Raw genomic sequence first — 18,084 nt, 5'->3', positions numbered from 1 at the left:
GCACTCCTGAAGCGGGCGCATATGTAGTCTCGCGTGCGGGACTATGAAGATGCAGGAGGCCATCATGCCTATCAACTCGCGCTGGAAGGGAGTGTTGAGGTCTGAACTTCTTTATCAGCAGTTGCATGCTGTTGATCCTCACTAAATTTGGCTGAGTTTTGGCTGCCAGAGTGTCTATGGTTGCGCCTAGGTACTGCCATACGTGGGCGGGTTGAAGGTGTGACTTTGGATAATTCAGTGAGAATCCCAGACTGTGAAGAAGGTGAATGGTGTGGGATATGTGGCTGGCACACTGCTGGCCTGACTTTGCCTGAACAAGCCAGTCGTCCAGGTAAGGGAAGACGTGAATGTGCTGTCTCCTTAAGTGTGCAGCCACTGTCACTAGGCACTTGGTAAAGACTCTGGGCGCCGTTGTTACTCCGAAAGGGAGGACTTTGAACTGATAATGCTGATCCTGAAGAGTGAACCTGAGATATTTGCTGTGTGATGGGTGTATGGGTATGTGGAAATACGCATCCTTTAAATCCAGTGTTGCTAGGAAGTCTCCCTGACTGAGTAACGGCGGAACCTGCTGGAGGGTGAGCATATGAAAATGCTCTGACAGAATGTATTGGTTGAGCGGTCTTAGGTCCAGTATAGGTCTGAGAGACCCGTCCTTCTTTGGGATCAAGAAGTACAGAGAGTACACCCCTGACCCTCGTTGTTCTACAGGCACGAGCTCTATGGCTCCTTTCTGCAGCATACTTAGTATTTCCTGCTGCAATAATGCCAAGTGCTCTGCGGGCATAGGACGGTGTCTTGGTGGTATGTTGGGTGGATTGGATGTTAATTCCAGACAATAACCGTACTGGACAATTTCTCTGACCCACCTGTCTGTGGTGATGGATCTCCAGACTGGCAGGAACTGTTGGAGTCTCCCCTCGACCGGTGTTATGTGGTCGGGGGGCAGTGACAAGACGTCACTGTTTGTTATTGGCGGAGGACCTGGTGTCGTTGTGTCCTCGTCCTCTGCCTTTGGTGCTGGATCCACGATATCCACCCCTATTGTTCTTATTATAGGTACTCTGGGTACCTCCTTTATTGTACTGCTGCTGGGACCCCTGACCTCTAGCTGCTCCTCTATTCCCGGGGCAACGAAAGGAGCCACTCCGTAACGGCTGCGACTGTAGAGCCCCCATAGATTTCGCAGTTTGTGTCCTTTTTAATCTTTTCTAGTGTAGTGTCAACCTCGGGGCCAAATAAAAAGTCTGGGTTGACTGGTTGATTTAAGATATTAGATTGAATTTCAGGTTTGAAACCTGATATTCTCAGCCATGCGTGCCTCCTCAACATCACACTAGTGTTGATTGCCCTTGCTGCAGTGTCAGCTGCATCTAGTGCGCATTTGATGGACGCATTTGTAATGAGTTGTCCCTCTCTGATGAGGAGCTCCGCTCCATCTTTGTAGTCATCTGGTAGGTGTTCTAGCAGTGTTTCTAGGGTATCGTAGTGTGACCTGTCGTATCTGGCCAGGAGTGCCTGAGTGTTGGCAATGCGCCAGATGTTCGCTGCTTGTGCTGCTATCCTTTTTCCTGATGTTTCTAGCACTTTGGACTCCTTGTCCGGAGGAGGAGCATCACCGGTAGTCTGCGAGTTAGCTCTCTTGCGAGCATTAGAAACTACCATTGAGTCCAACGGCAATTGACCCTTAATGTACATTGGGTCTCCCGGGGCTGGTTTGTATTTTTTCTCTATTCTCGGGTTCAATACCCGCGCTCTGGTCGGTTCCTTAAAGAGGTCCTTAGCATGTTTAATAACCCCTTTTAACATTGGTAGAGTCTTGACCGTTCTTTCTGATGTGGAGAACGTGTCCACCAAGAAGTCTTCTTCCACAGAGTCAGAATGAAGTTCCACTCCGTGACTGGCAGCCGCTCTTTCAATGAGGGCGTTAAAAGCAGCAGTATCTTCAGTGGGTTTTATATTATAGAGATGAGTGTCAGGAGCATTTTGTGGGTCTCCTGGGTCATTAGGGTCTCCCCATGCTCGATCCTGGTCTTGCTGTTGTTCATCAGGGTCATTATCCACAGGATAAGTGGTATCCTCAGTATAGCCCTCTCCTGCATCCGCCTCAGAGTGTGCGGGAGAAAAGGATTGTGGTTCCTGATCATATGTGTGGTAAGGTTCCACAAGCACTGGTGTCGAACCTGAAGCCCTTTTCCTTTTTAGTGGAATTTTGTATGATTCCAAAGCCTTTTCTGGAACAATTTTCCGCTTGCAGAAAAACAGTCTACCAGTGTTGACGTCGATAAACTGGTCCTGTGAGTCTTCGACATCCGTCCTTTCTGTGGACACTGTTCTTGGTTGTTCGATACTCTTCCGAAGTTCGAACATCTTAGGTGCACCCGGTGGTGGCAATCAAAACTTGATCGGCGCCGAGTGAGCCTTGGTGACCTTGTTCGGTTCGGGACCCGTTTTCGGTTCGAGAGTGTCCCGTTCCCTGATGCGCTTTAGGGACTCCGACACCTGTTGCAACGTGAATGCCGACGGTGCTTTTGATCCGACAGGCTCTCTGGAGACAGGCCTCGATGCGGTCTCCGGTTTCTTTCCTGTCTTTGGGGATTCGATCCGAAGTTTGGGATCGACGCCTTGTTGATCGAGTACTCCTCGGTGTGGACGTAGTCGGATCAACCACCTTGACCATGGTCGTTGGTGCCCCAACCTTTGGTGATATAGGCCTCTGCGTCTTCTCGGGACTTCTTCTGTTTCTCGGTGCCGAAGTCCTTTTTTGGTTTCTTGGTACCGAAGTCCTTCTTTGTTTGTTTGGCTCCGAAGTCCTTCTTGTGTGTCGACGGATTGGAAGGTTTCGAAGCCTTCGGTCCGACCTGAACCAGTTGCACTTTCGGTTTCGATTTGACCGGTGCAGGTTTTGGTTTCGATTTCACGGAATCGACTCCAGTCTTTTTCGATAATTCTGGCTCTTTTGAAATGTTCGAAGCCGGGCCTTCAGGCGGGGCTGTAGAACGATCCGATCGATCTTGGGTAAGGCCCACAGGCGATCCCTCGACCTGAGCCTTATCAAGACTATCTCCCAAGGCCTCCGATTCGACGGAACGGCCTAGCTCCTCGCCTGAGCTATCTCCCTCGGCCCCAAGGGCCTCATCGTCGTCTCCTACCTCGTCGTCCTCGAAGATCTCCTCATCTTCGTCGTCATATTGGGAGTCATGCTCCGAAGCAGGGCCCGATTCTACCTCTTCGACGCTCTCGACTTCTTCATCCTCGGTGCTGAATATGTTAACCGGGTTAGGCGCCGATTTTTTGGCCTCCAATCTAGCCGCTCGTCTATTCTGAAGGGTCTTTTTTGACCGGAACCGGGCGCAGGCCATACACCTGGTCTCATCATGATCCGGTGATAAACAATTGTTACACACCGGATGGACATCAACGTGTGGATATTTTGCGTGACATAGAGGACATCTCTTGAAGGGAGTCCTTGATTCCATCTCCGAACGTCGATCGATGTTCGGACCGAAACTCGGTCCGAGAAGGGTGAATAAGTTCGAGAACAGGTATAATAATTTATCGATACCGAACGCAAACGATACCGACGATATCTAAAGGCTTTTGGCCTTAAATAAAGTTTTCCTAACTTGAGCTAAGATAAGCACATCCGAACCCAATGGCGGAAAAAAACAATCTGAGGATGGAGAGGATGCCCATGCGCACTGTAGTCCAGGGGAGGAGCCACCTATCTCGTGATACTTCGAAGACTCTTCCAGGACAACAATATGCAATCATCCGGACCCAACACTAGGCGGCGATCTATGCACAGATATGAATTCAGCAGCCCACATGCCTCGAACAGAAGAACTGACGTCAGCGCGCGAGGGCGGCGTCTAAGTACTCCGACGACATCATTCCGGCGCACGACACCGCCGACGGACGCGGAGCCGCAGACGACGCCTAGCGACGAGCAAGGGGAATTGCTACAAAAATCTTTCCGGATCCAGCCTGACGCCTGGGGATATTCTAAGGTGAGGAATCTAACTAACGTGTTTCTTTCAGATCGCGTGAAATAGTAAAGTGTGCCGTGCATACTAGGGGTAAAAACCTATCGCAAGGAAATACCCCTACCGACAGCATGAGGAAGAAGGCTGATTACGGAACGTTTGGGCAGACACACGTACTCCCAATACAGGGACCCACAAGGACAATCACACAGCAGGAGCTGGGCCAAAGAGACACTGGAAACTGGTTCAAAACAAATTAAACTCGGGCTGCCCTCTAAGGGGCAGCAAGAGCCACGACTGTGCAACTGGCACCAGACTAAAGGGTGCTCTATCGCAAAACCCCAGAGAATTCAATCCCAGCTGTGACAGTAGAGGCCAGGGAGGTTGGCAGAACCAGACTCTAGGAGTGGTACTATTGCCACAGGCTGGGCCACTTGGCCGACAGATGCCGGTTAAAGGCATATCATAAGTAGAGATTGATGAGCCAGGGCCAGCCACCACAAAACCCCATTAACGTCCATCCACAAAACCAAGCACAGGGGAATCAGAATGCACCCTACACTCAACCTCAGGGTGGGTCTGTCCTCCACCACATCCCGCAGCAGGGATCAGGAAATTGGACAAACACGTGCCAGCAGCAAGCAAAGGTAGGGAACTTAGCCCGTCATTAATCAAGGAGTGGGGAAGAATGAACCACAAAATTCTCAATGCCAGAGTCTCAGTAATGTTGTTTCTGAGACCCTCAACAAAACGTTCACAACTTACGGTGAAAATGATCTCCACTTAGTGTGGTTTGGTGGATAGCGTCATCATTGGGTCTGTCACTTGAGTGTCCTTTGACATTGTAAACTCCACCAGGAGGGAGACTATATGGATGTTGACAGTGGTAAAATTACCTCTAAACCTGTAGATAAATCTTTATTGAGGGAAAAGTAGGAGGATAGGGGTAAGACAAAAAAACTGTGCGGTACTGAGTGGATGAGTCAATGATCCACGACACCTCATGGTCGGTTTGACATGTTTCAGCCTAGAGCAGCCTTTGCGGGTCTATGGTCGTCAGGACCAAAAAAATGTAGGGAGGCCTTTATATTTTAGGGCTTTCCTACACTTGCATAGATGGGTGGACACACTCACCCATCTTAGTCACTGAAGCACACTTTGCTCATGACGGAACGTGGTTGTGGCTGTCTTTGTTCTATAGCTTGCAGGAATTCAAGAAAGTTAGTGATAGCACATGAAGTTGTGTATGGCTGATATCCAGCTATCCCAATTAGACACTAATCGCACCATTAGCAGAGAATTCATTGGTCACGGTATGGTGATTTATTATATGCTGATAAGGTAAAAGATCAGTGAACAGCATACCGCTTTCTCTTAACAGACATGCATTACCCCAAAATGTGCAGCATAGCACTCTCTCTCATAACAACCCAATGGGTTTGGGACATGTATTTGGTTCTAAAAATTCAGGACTGTATAAACCTTTACTCAAATAGGGGAAGACCAAGAGTCATGATAGAAGTGGGGTTCTTTTAAAGCAGCAACAACTTAAGACACTTCTAATGAGAACAAGCTTTGGCATAGCCAATAGGTCTCGCCTTTGGGACCTTATAAGTGTTTAGCCATGCAACAGTTCATAATGTTGCACCAAGGAAATTGTGCTGCATAACTAGATACTTCTACAGTCCCAAAAGCGAGACCTATTGGCTATGCCAATGCTTGTTAACATTGGTTCATTTCTAAAAGCTGCTAGGCGTGCACGTAGCTCAGTGCCTCGATAAATATGCTGCAATTACTTGGCACTGTACTAGTCTGCATTTACTTTATATGCATTTTACTTGATTTAATTCTGATTCTTTTTTTTAAATCTTGTGACTTACTATTATGGTTGCTACAATGCTACCGAATACAGTTATTGAATTAAACACTACGAAAATGTGCTTGTGAGCCCTGTATGCAGGATTCTATTATGATTTAGACCAGAATTGATGCCCTGATTAACAAAACCTTGACATGACAAATGAGGCTGCAGATTACTCAAGACTTAGGGGAAACACCTAAAACTGAAGTAAACAGCCCAAAGTTAGCCCAAAATGAAACTTCCGGATAAAAGAAGAGGTCTAGATGCCGAAGACCTGCTGCCGCGAGTCTCACGTGGTACGCCATATGCCGGGTACTAAGAGATACATACACACTTTATCTCGGGGGACGCTGCGACCACCAACACTAAATAGCGGCACGTCCCCTCATCACATATTCCTGCGCATATGTAGACTGAAAGACGCAACCCACACCAACGGCACCTGCATGCACACACCTGGCGAGACACGTTCAAAGCTAGTAATGCTCATGGAGCCCCTGCTAAACATAGATGCTATCCATCTCTATGCTCTTGGGACCACCCCACAAGGAATATGCTACTTACTAGTATGCATCTGTTCTTGGCATGTAGAGCTGCAGATCTACACACCTGTGCATAGATCGCCATCTGGTGTTGGGCCCGGATGTTTGCAGTTTGTTTTTCCTCTTGGAAAGTCTTTGGAAGTCACGAGTTCGGTGACTCCTCCCTTAGATCGTATTGCACATGGTCTTCGGCTCCATCCTGCGATTGTTTTTCGCCAGCAGGGAAAGATGGAGCGTAGTAATAACAGTAAAGATGCCCGTGTGTGTGTTATCTAAATAAGATAAGCTGGAACAGATACAGGTAGCCGGAGAGGCGGGTGGGCGTGTGTAGATCTGCAGCTCTACATGCCAAGAACAGATGCATACTGGTAAGTAGCATATTCCGTTCGAGGCATATGAGCTGCAGATTACACAATTGTGCATAGATTATATAGCAGTACACACCGTTAGCGGCGACCACCCGTATCTGTTGCAGTGGTTTGAAATAATGTTTTGAGTACAGCCTGGCCCACACTAGCTTGTTGCTTAGTTTGCACATCTACACAATAGTGTTTGGTGAAAGTGTGCGGTGTTGACCATGTAGCTGCTTTGCAGATATCATCTAATGGGATGTTCCCTAGAAAAGCCATTGAAGCCCCTATTTTACGTGTAGAATGGGCTTTAGGGGGAACGGATAGCGTTCGTTTTGCTTTATGGTAGCAATTTGAATACATTTGACAATCCACCTAGCTATCCCCGACTTGGAGATGGGGTTGCCCTTGTGTGGTGGAGAGAAAGAGACAAACAGTTGTTTGGTCTTACGGAAAGGTTGTGTTCTCTCGATGTAGTAGAGTAAGGCTCGTTTGACATCTAGTGTGTGAAGAGCTCTTTCTGCAACAGTTTGTGGTTGCGAGAAGAATACTGGTAGTTCTACAGATTGGTTGATGTGAAAGGGAGAAATGACTTTGGGGAGGAATTTTGGGTTGGTACGGAGAACCACCTTATTATGGTGCATTTGTAGAAAAGGTTCTTGAATAGTAAATGCTTTTATCTCACTGACCCTTCTGAGGGAAGTGATGGCTACAAGAAAAGCGGTTTTCCATGTTAAGAATTGAAGTTCACATTTGTGTAGGGGTTCAAAAGGAGGTCCCATTAGTCTGGTGAGAACGATATTTAGGTTCCACACAGGTGAGGGTGGCACTCTGGGGGGAATTATTCTTTTAAGGCCTTCCATGAAGGCTTTAATGGCAGGTACTCTAAAGAGTGAGAGATGTTGCCTGTTTTGTAGGTAAGCTGCTATGGCTGCGAGGTGTAGTCGAATGGAGGTATAGGCTAGATTGCACCTTTGTAGGTGGAGTAAGTAGCCTATGATGTGTTGAATGGACACATCTAGGGGATCGATGGTGTTGTTATGACAATAGATAACAAAACGTTTCCACTTGGCGGCGTAGCACGCTCTAGTGGTAGGGCGCCTAGCTTCTTTTATGACGTTCATACAGTCAGGGGGAAGATTTAGGTACCCGAATTCTATGATTACAGGAGCCAGATCATAAGGTTGAGCTGAGCTGGGCCCGGGTGTCTGATCTCTCCATGGTTCTGGGTTAAGAGGTGTGGAGAGAGGCGTAATTTTCGATGCGGTACTACCGATAGTTCCAGCAGTGTGGTGTACCACGGTTGTCTGGCCCAAGTTGGCGCTACTAATATTAGTATGAGGGATTGCTGTTGTAGTTTGCGCACTACTAGTGGAATGAGTGGGAGAGGTGGAAAAGCGTACGCAAATCTGCCTGACCAGTTCATCCATATCGCATTGCCTTTGGACAATGGGTGTGGGTATCTGGCGGCGAAGCTTGGGCATTTTTTGTTTTTGTGGGTGGCGAAGAGGTCTATCTGTGGATGCCCCCACATTTGAAAATATGGGTGAAGAACTTGCGAGTGAAGTTTCCACTCGTGGAGTTGTTGTGTTTGTCTGCGGAGTAGATCTGCTATAGTGTTTTGTACTCCTGGGACATGTTGGGCTAGGAGAAAGATTTTCCGGGGTATGGCCCATCTCCATATGCTCTGTGCTAATTGAGAGAGCTGTGGAGAGTGTGTGCCGCCTTGTTTTTGAATATAATACATGGCTGTCATGTTGTCTGTGCGGATTAGGACTGCTTTGCCCGAAATTTGTGTCTGAAAGGATTTTAGGGCTAGGAAGATCGCTAGTAACTCCAGATGGTTGATATGGAGTAGCTTCTGTTGAGGTGTCCATTTGCCTTGCATGGTGAGATGTAATAGATGAGCTCCCCAGCCGGAGAGCGATGCGTCTGTTAGTACTATCTGGGAACCGGGTCCAGGAACGGTCGGCCTTTGGAAAGGTTTGTGGTGGTCCACCACTGCAGAGAGCGATGGGTACGACCGTCTACCAACACCAGATCTGTTAATTGACCCTGGACCTGGTTCCATTGGTGCGCTAAGCACTCTTGGGGAGGACGCATCTGGAGTCTTGCGTGAGGTACTATGAAGATGCAAGAGGCCATCATCCCTATTAGTTGTACGAACACCCGAGCTGGAAGGGAGTGTTGTGCTATGAATTTTGCGCGTAGAGCCTGAATGCTTGCAATCCTGGCAGGATTGGGGTAGGCTAGCGCTTTTGAGGTGTCTATAGTGGCACCTAGGTATTGTTTTATGTGGGATGGTTGGAGATGGGACTTTTCGTGGTTTACCGTGAAGCCCAGCTGATGAAGTAGCTGGATGGTGGTGTGTGTGTGTTGTACACACTGATTGTATGAACTGGCTTTTATCAACCAGTCGTCTAGGTATGGGAAGACATGAATGTATTGTCTTCGGAGATGTGCTGCCACCACTGCTAGGCACTGGGTGAATACTCGTGGTGCGGTTGTGACTCCGAACGGGAGCACTTTGAATTGGTAGTGTTGGCCGTCCACTACAAATCTGAGGTACTTCCTGTGAGCCTTGTGCACTGGAATGTGAAAGTAAGCGTCTTTTAGGTCCAAAGTGGTGAGGAAGTCGTTTTGGGAAAGTAGCGGAAGTACCTGCTGAAGCGTCACCATATGAAAGTGGTCTGAGTGTATGTATTTGTTTAGGGGCCGATGGTCTAGGATGGGCCGTAGAGTCTCGTCCCTTTTTGGTATGAGAAAATACAGGGAGTAGACCCCTATATTTTGTTGTTTGGTAGGAACGTGTTCTATTGCCTCTTTGCCTAGGAGGGAGATTACCTCCTGCTTGAGTAGCCGCAGATGTTCTGGTGACATCGGGCGTTGTCTGGGTGGAATGTTTGGGGGGGTATATGTTAGTTCTAGGCAGTAGCCTGACCGAATTATTTGTGTTACCCATTTGTCTGAGGTGATGGTAGTCCAGACCGGAAGGAAATGTTGGAGCCTGCCCCCGACCGGTGTGTGATGGTCTGGGGGAAGTGAAGGGAAGTCATTGGGTAGGCACGGTGGCAGAGCGGGCGGTGTTTGTTTTGCCTCTGCCTTTGTTATTGTTGCCCCTGTCGCCACCCCTTTGGTAACCCCTTGTAAAGGTGGACTGAGTAGGGGATTTGTATGAAGTGGAAGCGGTGTCTGAGGAGTCGCCTCTGGATGTGCTCCGAAAGGAAGAGCAGCGAAAGGAGCGTCTGGGAGGGTGAGATTGTAAGGCTCCCATGGATTTTGCCGTGTCAGTGTCTTTTTTCATTTTCTCTAGGGCGCATCCACTTTGGGGCCAAACAGATGTTCCTGGTCAAAGGGATGGTTGAGGATGGAGGCTTGTACCTCCGGTTTAAAACCGGATATCCTTACCCGGGCATGGCGACGGAGGAGGACACTTGTATTGATAGCCCTAGAGGCTGTGTCTGCTGCATCGAAGGCACAACGTATGGAGGTATTGGTAATTGTTTTGCCCTCCTGAATTAGCTCATTGGCCCTCGCTTTGTATTTATCAAGGAGATGGTGCATTATGGCTTCTAGCTCGTCATAATGGGCCCTGTCATACCTCGCTAGCAGTGCTTGTGTATTGGCAATACGCCATATATTGGCCGCTTGAGATGCAGTACGCTTGCCTGATGCGTCCAAGAGTTTAGACTCTTTGTCAGGTGGTGGTGCGTCACCTGACGCCTGGGAGTTGGCCCTTTTCCGTGATGTGGATACCACCAAGGAATCTAGTGGCGCTGGCCTTCTGATGTAGGAGGGGTCTGTTGGGGCGGCTTTATATTTTTTCTGAATGCGCGGGTTAATGACCCTGGCCCTGACTGGGTCCTTAAAGACCTCCGGCGCATGTTTTATAACACCTTTTAGCATAGGCAATATGGAGGTGGTCCTATGTGTGGTGTCAAATGTATCTAGGGGGAAATCCTTCTACACTGGGTCGGTATGTAAATCTACCCCGTGGTAGTGTGCCGCCCTTTGCAATAAATGATTGAACCCCAAGGAGTCTTCTGGTGGAGAAGGTCTAGAAGGGTAAAGATTGTCTTGTGGGATGTTTGGGACATCAGGAATATTATAATCGTCCCATGGGTCTGGGGATCCTGTGGGAGTGGGGTCCCCTGTGGGTATATCTTGGGGTACATCTCCTATGTCGTCGTATGGATCCCCTTGATCATCATCATCCGGGGATGGAATGGAGGAATGATGAGGTGGGGGTGGCGAAGGTGGAGGAGGGGAAGGTGGTGGAGGTGGTGGAGGTGGGGAAGGTAGTCTGAAAGGGGAGGTAGCAGAGTCCTCTCTTTTTGGAGGTGGAGGCGGAGCAGGTTTGTCTAACTGATATAAGTGGTATAAGGACCACTGTCATGGAAATAGGATAGGCCTAGGCCTAGGGAATCGCTGGGGCTACACTACACTAGCAACAGTTAGGAAGTGGGAGGCCCACGGGATTCAGGTGCAGAGTGGAAACACTCACGCGTAATGCGTAAAAGTCGATAGAAATAGTAGTTGTTAGCAATTAACAGTTTAAGGACACTTCTGAAGCAGCTAGAGAGTCGAGACTCTGAAACTAGACCCTAGGATAGTCACTACCCTTGTGAGCACCGAAGTACCCAAGTTACCTAGCCCACGGACTGCGGGTGCATAGGTGTGAACTTGCGTCGGGTTTCGTCGTGGATTCCTATGGATGCCTGAAGGAAAGTTGCTGACAGGCAGTCAGTGAAGAGTGTCCGGTGGATCCCAAGGCTGGGATCAAGAAGAGAGGAGACCTGCAAGCAGAAGGGACAGAGTCAAGGTCAATCAAGGTCACTAGCCAGTGACCACGTGGAACCAGGAAGGAACCAGGTGATGTTGTGAAGATTGCAGGTGAAGGTGAAGCTTGTCGCTGCAGCCACGAGGACCAGGGAACGTCGAGGACGACCAGGACCAGGAGGCGAGCTGTCCCACGAAGGCTCTTGCTGTCGGCGGCGTCGAAGTCGAACTAGGACTCACCAAGCCTTGGCAAGCGGAACCCACGAAGAACGGAGGACTTGCTTCTGGTGCAGACCAGGAAGGTCTTGGGTGCTTCTCTTTTGCAAGGAAGCGGGAGCCAGTCTGGAGGAGCCAAACCAGCAGTGAAGATTTCTGGATGCGTCGTCACAAAGGCCACTAGCCAACGGGCAAGCAACCGGACAGGCGCGACAAGCAGGAAAATGCAGAAGGGCCCCACGCAGGACTCGTGGAGTGTGGGGGGCTGATCTTCGGTGCAGATGGTGCTTGGGGTTGGGGCTTCTCAATCCCCGGTGCACAACTTCGAGGGTGCCTCAGAAGCTGCGCTGGAAGATACTCGCCACTTTTCCCAGGTAGCCGGTCCCACGTCTCTCGTCGCCTCCACGGATCTCAGCTCGGCTGTGGATGTGGATCAGGGTCGGAGAAGTCTGGAAGTCAAGGCTCTGGTCGGGCTCTGCAGTCGGTCCCTCGTAGAACTTTAGCAAAGCAAAGGGTAGTCTCTTGATGGTGCCTGTTTGCACAGGGTAGCCACTCCTTGGCCACAAGGGAGATTCTTCAGTCTTCTTCTTTCGTCGAATGTCGAAGGTCCAGAGTTTCTGTTCAAGTTGCAGGTTCAGTTTAATCTAATCTCCTGGGGCCCAGCTACCACTCTTATCCAAATCTGGGGGGCTGGGTTACCTGCTAGGTCACGCCTTATGGGTGGGACCTGGGAGGGGGGTGGTTACACCCCCTTCCCTTTGTCCAGTTTCGCGCCAGGACTGGGGCTGGAGAGCCCCAGCACCGGTTTGAACTGGACTATGCACGGGACACCTTGTGTGCCCCAGGCATGTCTCATTCTTTTCATCCCTCCCTGCCCCAATACACTAAGGCCTGTCTGGGGTGGTGCTTGCACCTCCCAAGGCAGGAAACCTATTGTCCAAGCCTCCCTTGCCAGGATCACTCCCAGCAGCAGGAGGTCAGACTCGTGTCTGTGGCAGCAGCATCCATTTTGTGATGCTGGGGCTCTGGTTAACTTTAACCGGGTAAGTAGGTTACAACATGTCTTCTCCCTCTAGAAGGGAGGGATAATATCCTCATCCCCAGAAATGGGATGGGGGTATTATTCCAAAGTGTTAGACACCTTACACGACATGTTTTGATAAAGCCAAACCATAGTTACCATAACCGTTTAAGATTATAAGGCACTTTAAGAGTATATGGTAGGCTATATCATAGAACAGCTATAAGGACATGGTTCCGAAAGCTGCAGACAGGCTCAGCTCATGCTAGAGCACCATCTCACATGTTACCAAGCACTCTGCCTCCAGGATTGTTAAGGCCTGCCATAGGAGTGGCTGAAAGGTACACATGTGTCTATATGTAAGTTAGGTATAGGAATACTACACCTAAGCAAGGGGTGATTACACGACCTTGCCCCAGCCGAGTGATCAGCCAGTTGTGTCATAATGGAAGGCCAGGCCAGGGGTGGCATAATACATGCTGCAGCCCCTGGTAGGCCTAGGGTACACCTATGCCCTGGGTACCTAAGGTACACTGTACAGGGGCCAATAAGGTGATCCTATCCAAATGGGTTATGCACCTAAAGTACATAGTATCAATTTAGAGAGAGAACAGCAGGGCTGAGGGTCTGATTAGCAGGCCCACAGCCACATCTAAGTCGAAAACCAGTAAAGCAAAAGCAAAAAGTGGGGGTGAACATAGAAAGCAGACCCTACTCTCCTACAACCCACATCGAGGACACTTTTTAAATGGAGTCCTTTCCATTAGCCAGGACCGGAGCTTGGGTAGGCCCGAAGGCCGCCGTCGACGACTGGAACCGAAGGTCTTGCCGATGAGAGGCGCGTTGAGTGGGGAGATCGCGATCGAAAACAATACCGCGAATTGGGGTGAGGCTTGCGCGTCGATCGTCGAACTGGAAGCTGTTCGGAACCGGAGCGCGAAGATTACATCCGAGCCCGATGGCGGACAAAAACAATCTGAGGATGGAGCCGAAGCCCTTGCGCAATACGATCCAAGGGAGGAGTCACCGAACTCGTGACTTCCAAAGACTTTGCAAGAAGAAAAACAAACTGCAAACATTCGGGCCCAACACCAGATGGCGATCTATGCACAAGTGTGTAATCTGCAGCTCATATGCCTCGAACATATATTTTGCCCAAATCTAAGCATCCAGTCAGGATGGAGGGCAGGGGGGCTCAACGATTCAAAGAGATTAATCTGTATAGATAACCCATAATCACCCTTATTCCCCCAAAACTATCATGCCTTTGCAGCTTCCCCTTCCTGAAACCTGCCCATCCTTGGGGAGGAGGCTTGGCACCTCTTCCCAGGTTGTGCATTGTTTCAGGCCCCCGAGAGCAGCACGCTCTCGACCCAGGGGTCCAGAAACATGTCTGTTGGTGGCAGCCTAAGCAGCCACTCAGTCGGAACACCAGAAGTTGGTCGAGTTTTAGGGGGCATCACTAAGATGCCCTCCGTCTTGCATTTTACATTAAATCAATCACACACGGTCATCAGTGTGGGTTTAATGTGCTGAGAAGTTTGATACCAAACTTTACAGTTTTCAGTGTAGCCATTATGCTGTGGAGTTCGTAATGACAAACTCCCAGCACCATATACTCTTAATGGCAGCACTGCACTTACAATGCCCAAGAATGGACTTGGGCACTATAGGGGTACGGCTCATGCACCTGTACCTTCACCACTGGCATAGTGCACCCAGCTGGAGGGGTGGCTGATCTAGGCCAGGGCAGTGGGTTGTGGGCATGGCACACAGGGATGTGTGCCATATCGACTCTTGACTTTGTTCTGCACCAAGACACGCAGCCTGCAAAGGCAGTGTGTGTGAAAAGGTGCAGGGCCTCTAAGGGTGGCACAATAGGTGATACAGTCCTTAGGAGTCTTCCCTGGTCACAGTGCCCTGGGTACCTGTGGTACCATTTACCAGGGGCCTACCTGTGGCCAGGGATGCCAATTGGGTTTAGGCTTCAATGCAGTTTTAGGGAAGTAACGTAGGACCTGGGTAGCTGATTAACAGGAGCCTTTTCAATTCAGCAAAAAGTGGGGGCATACCATGCAGAAAGAGGGCACTTTCTCACAATCGGCGGGAGGATCTAAACCCTTTTTTGATCTGCAGACAAAAGCAAATGCCCGCTGGCTCCGATTTACCAGGTGGAAGATGCTTAAAATGATGAACAGCACTGAGCTTGGCCTTAATTCAATCAAGGAAGAACTGTATAAAAAGAGGGCCACAGACTGATTGTAAATTGAGACAGTCCTCAGACCCTGTGCCTGTAACTGTTCTCCCAGCCGCAACGTTTAATTAAGCAAACTGTTCCTGTTCTGCCAAATGCCTTGTCTCTTGCTTTTTCAAGGTATTTCGTGTTCAAGTAACTCTGTATCATGGTGGGTTCTGTCGTCTGTATCTGTGGTAAGATAGTCTGCCAGTTGACCTCCTTGCAAGTGTTGTACCTTTTTTAAAGGGCCCCCTGGGCTGTAAAGGCACCTATAGTCTTGGCCGTGACATTGCCTGTCATTTGTTGAAGTCTTTCCAGCCAACCCAAGCAAGTTCTGCCCTGGGAACGGCCTGTTTATCATAGAGGCTTGCACCGCCTGCTTAAACCCAGACACACTGAGCCTACCGAGTGTGATGCCTAGACACATTGGTCTGCTTGTGGTTTCTGCAGTCTCCAAAGCAGATTTCAGGCATGTGTTTAGGAGAGGATTTCAATTTACGATCCTCCGCTGCGTGGCCACTGTGCTCAAATTTTCTGACCACCATGCAATTCTTAAGCTCTCCTGTCTGGTAAAGGACCTATGTAGAGTGTCTGCTGAATTCTTCATGGCCGCAGACAGTCCGAAGCATACTGCTTTTAGTATACACTGAGCCTGGGTTGGAGGGCATTTATTTTTTCTCTACCCTTGATGTTAATAGTTTAGAGGATGATGCTTCCCAAAAAGCATCCTGTCACTGTTCAATGATGCTGGGCCACATGGGCAGAAATAGTGTCTTTTCCTGTGCTGGTAGCAATGTTTCCAGTAGGGAGCACACGTCTGCCTGCTCCTCCTGCAGCTGGACTCCACAGGTTTCTGTTGCTCTCTTAATCAAGGAATTGTACATGGAAAAGTTGTCTGGTGGTGAAGACCTAGACGGATACGCATCAAATTCTTCCTCTGAGGAATCTGTGCCTAGTTCTTGAGTGCTTTCCTTGAACCTTTCAATGTTCTTGACTAGGAACTGTTGACCTTGCTTCTGTACCCAATGGTGGAAAATGGCTAGGTGCACACAGGCTTCAGAAGAGTGTCTGACGTATAGGGGAGGGGTAGGTCCACTTAATGGTCGATACCGAAGAGGGAGGAAAAAGGCTTTCTGACACTGAACACTAGAAGGCAGAATAATGCACAGCAAGAAGGCAGAATAATACACAGCAAGTGAGTCCAAAAAAGGCTGGTGCTACAAAAACCCATTTCTACCACCAACAAAATTATTGGAACTGAGTTTACACTAATTCATGGACACAATTCAATTGAATAGTTGCACTAATACCAAAACTATTGTTCGTTCATTGACTTGTGGCCTTATGAATTACATCAAAATTAGAAAATCCAGATACGTGATTAGTAACATTAGAACTCGGATGCACAAAAAGTTTGAATATAGATAGCCTTCGTTGTGCAAACCTTTCACGAAGGATAAAGGTCACTAATCTCATTAGGATCTGAAATACATCTAGTGCAATCCTACACGAACAGCAGCCATAGGAAAAAGAGCCAGTCAAGGCCAGCATAAGACCATACATGCCTTAAAATAAACCGAAATATTCCTTGAAATTCACACACCAGCAAGGGGGAAACGAGCACGATCTACTGAGGTACCTGAGGGTTTTCTTCCCGTTTTGGCTTGGGAGCAGGTTGAACCGTCGTACTATTCTCCAAATGCTTTTCTGTGGCTTCCACGGGCGATTTAATGGTCTGAAAGGAAGAAATAAGTTAATGAGTGAAGCACTTTGAACAATCTAATAAACAACCATAATATACTGTTACGGAAAATACTAAATATCATTGACTAAGAGGGGAGCGAACACACACCAATGGTTTGTTGTAATGCTGCAGCAGAGCAATGTCTTTCAGATGAGAGTGGTTTGAGTTCATCAAACTGCCACCACTAGCTGTTATTTAGTGGCACAGGACAATTTTATTGTTTACCTTCTTCTAGAGTATAGATTATCAGTGACCGCAATCGTTCTGAAAATATCTAATGCAGGTGTCTCCAAACAGTCAATCCAGAGCTACCAGTAGCTCGTAGATACATTCAATAAATCAATCAGGATTTATAAAGCGCGCCTAATCACCCAACAGCGTATCCAGGGGTAGCTCCCAGCCTTGAGCTAATTTTTAACTAACAACTGCAATAAATAAGGGTTGCGTTTTACTTTTAAATGCAAGGAAAGGCTATGTTTATTTCAAAAGATTATCAGGTTGCAGAGCAGGGCCTGATAATGAGCAGTGCTCCACTCATATTTATGACCCAGGTGGCTCACAGAGGTTCTGAATTGAAGCGCTGAGGACTTCTAACTCTTTAAATAAAAGTCGTTCTCAACTCAAAATTGGAACATGAGAACAAAACAATGTTTTTGAATGCTTTTAAATGAAAGCAAATAAAAATAAAAATTATTAGTGATTAAGTTAACTCTTCATTTAAATGTTCTCCTTTTTCAAAGTGCTGCATTTACACACACCAAGAATCTTGCTCCCAGTGGCTGGTAGACAGTGCGAAAGTGAAGAATAACGTTTCATGAAACATTGTCTTAATGTTTTTATCTACCCTAAATTGAGCAAATTAAGTCCTAATGTTTTATGAAGCATGTTTCTTTACTTTAAATTCCTCGCATTTATTCAAATGACTATTTTCCTGTTCTAAATATGGCACCATGTCTACTTGACACTGGGAGTAAAACGACTGCTGTCTGTTAAGACACTTTAACATGGGAGAACATTAAAATGATGAGTTTTATGTAATGAATATAAACAAAGTTAACTCTTCAGTTGAATTTTTTCCCATTTCAAAGTGAAGCATTCACATACAGCAGGCATCTTGCTTCCAGTGGCTGGTAGACACGCTGCCATATTTATAACTGAAAAATACAGCCTTATTATTTTTTTAAGTAGAAGAAATTTAAAGTGGAGATAAAAGTTCCTTATGAGGAACATTTTTGCAGAACATTTTTCTGCACATTAAATTTCTCCCATTTAAAAAAAAATAAAAATGTTTGTGTTGTACAAGTAAATGTGCCACATATGGTGAAAAGTATGTGCTGGTCCTGTGCGAT

The 18,084-nt window shown here is 47.9% G+C and overlaps 1 protein-coding gene across 6 annotated transcripts in view; it reads right to left on the bottom strand.

Annotated features, from left to right (window-relative positions):
* The window catches only part of PHF21A (PHD finger protein 21A), a 737,785-nt gene that overhangs the window by 256,253 nt on the left and 463,448 nt on the right, over positions 1–18,084 (bottom strand). For all 6 annotated transcript variants that reach the window (XM_085646699.1, XM_085646701.1, XM_085646696.1 and 3 more), the window contains one exon: positions 16,631–16,726. In XM_085646699.1, coding sequence (XP_085502825.1) covers positions 16,631–16,726 — 96 coding nt within the window. The remainder of the gene's footprint in view (positions 1–16,630; positions 16,727–18,084) is intronic.

The sequence above is a fragment of the Triturus cristatus genome, chromosome 3_1 (assembly GCF_964204655.1).
Source record: "Triturus cristatus chromosome 3_1, aTriCri1.1, whole genome shotgun sequence".
Lineage (NCBI taxonomy): Eukaryota > Metazoa > Chordata > Amphibia > Caudata > Salamandridae > Triturus > Triturus cristatus.
This window is presented reverse-complemented; position numbering and strand designations above follow the sequence as displayed.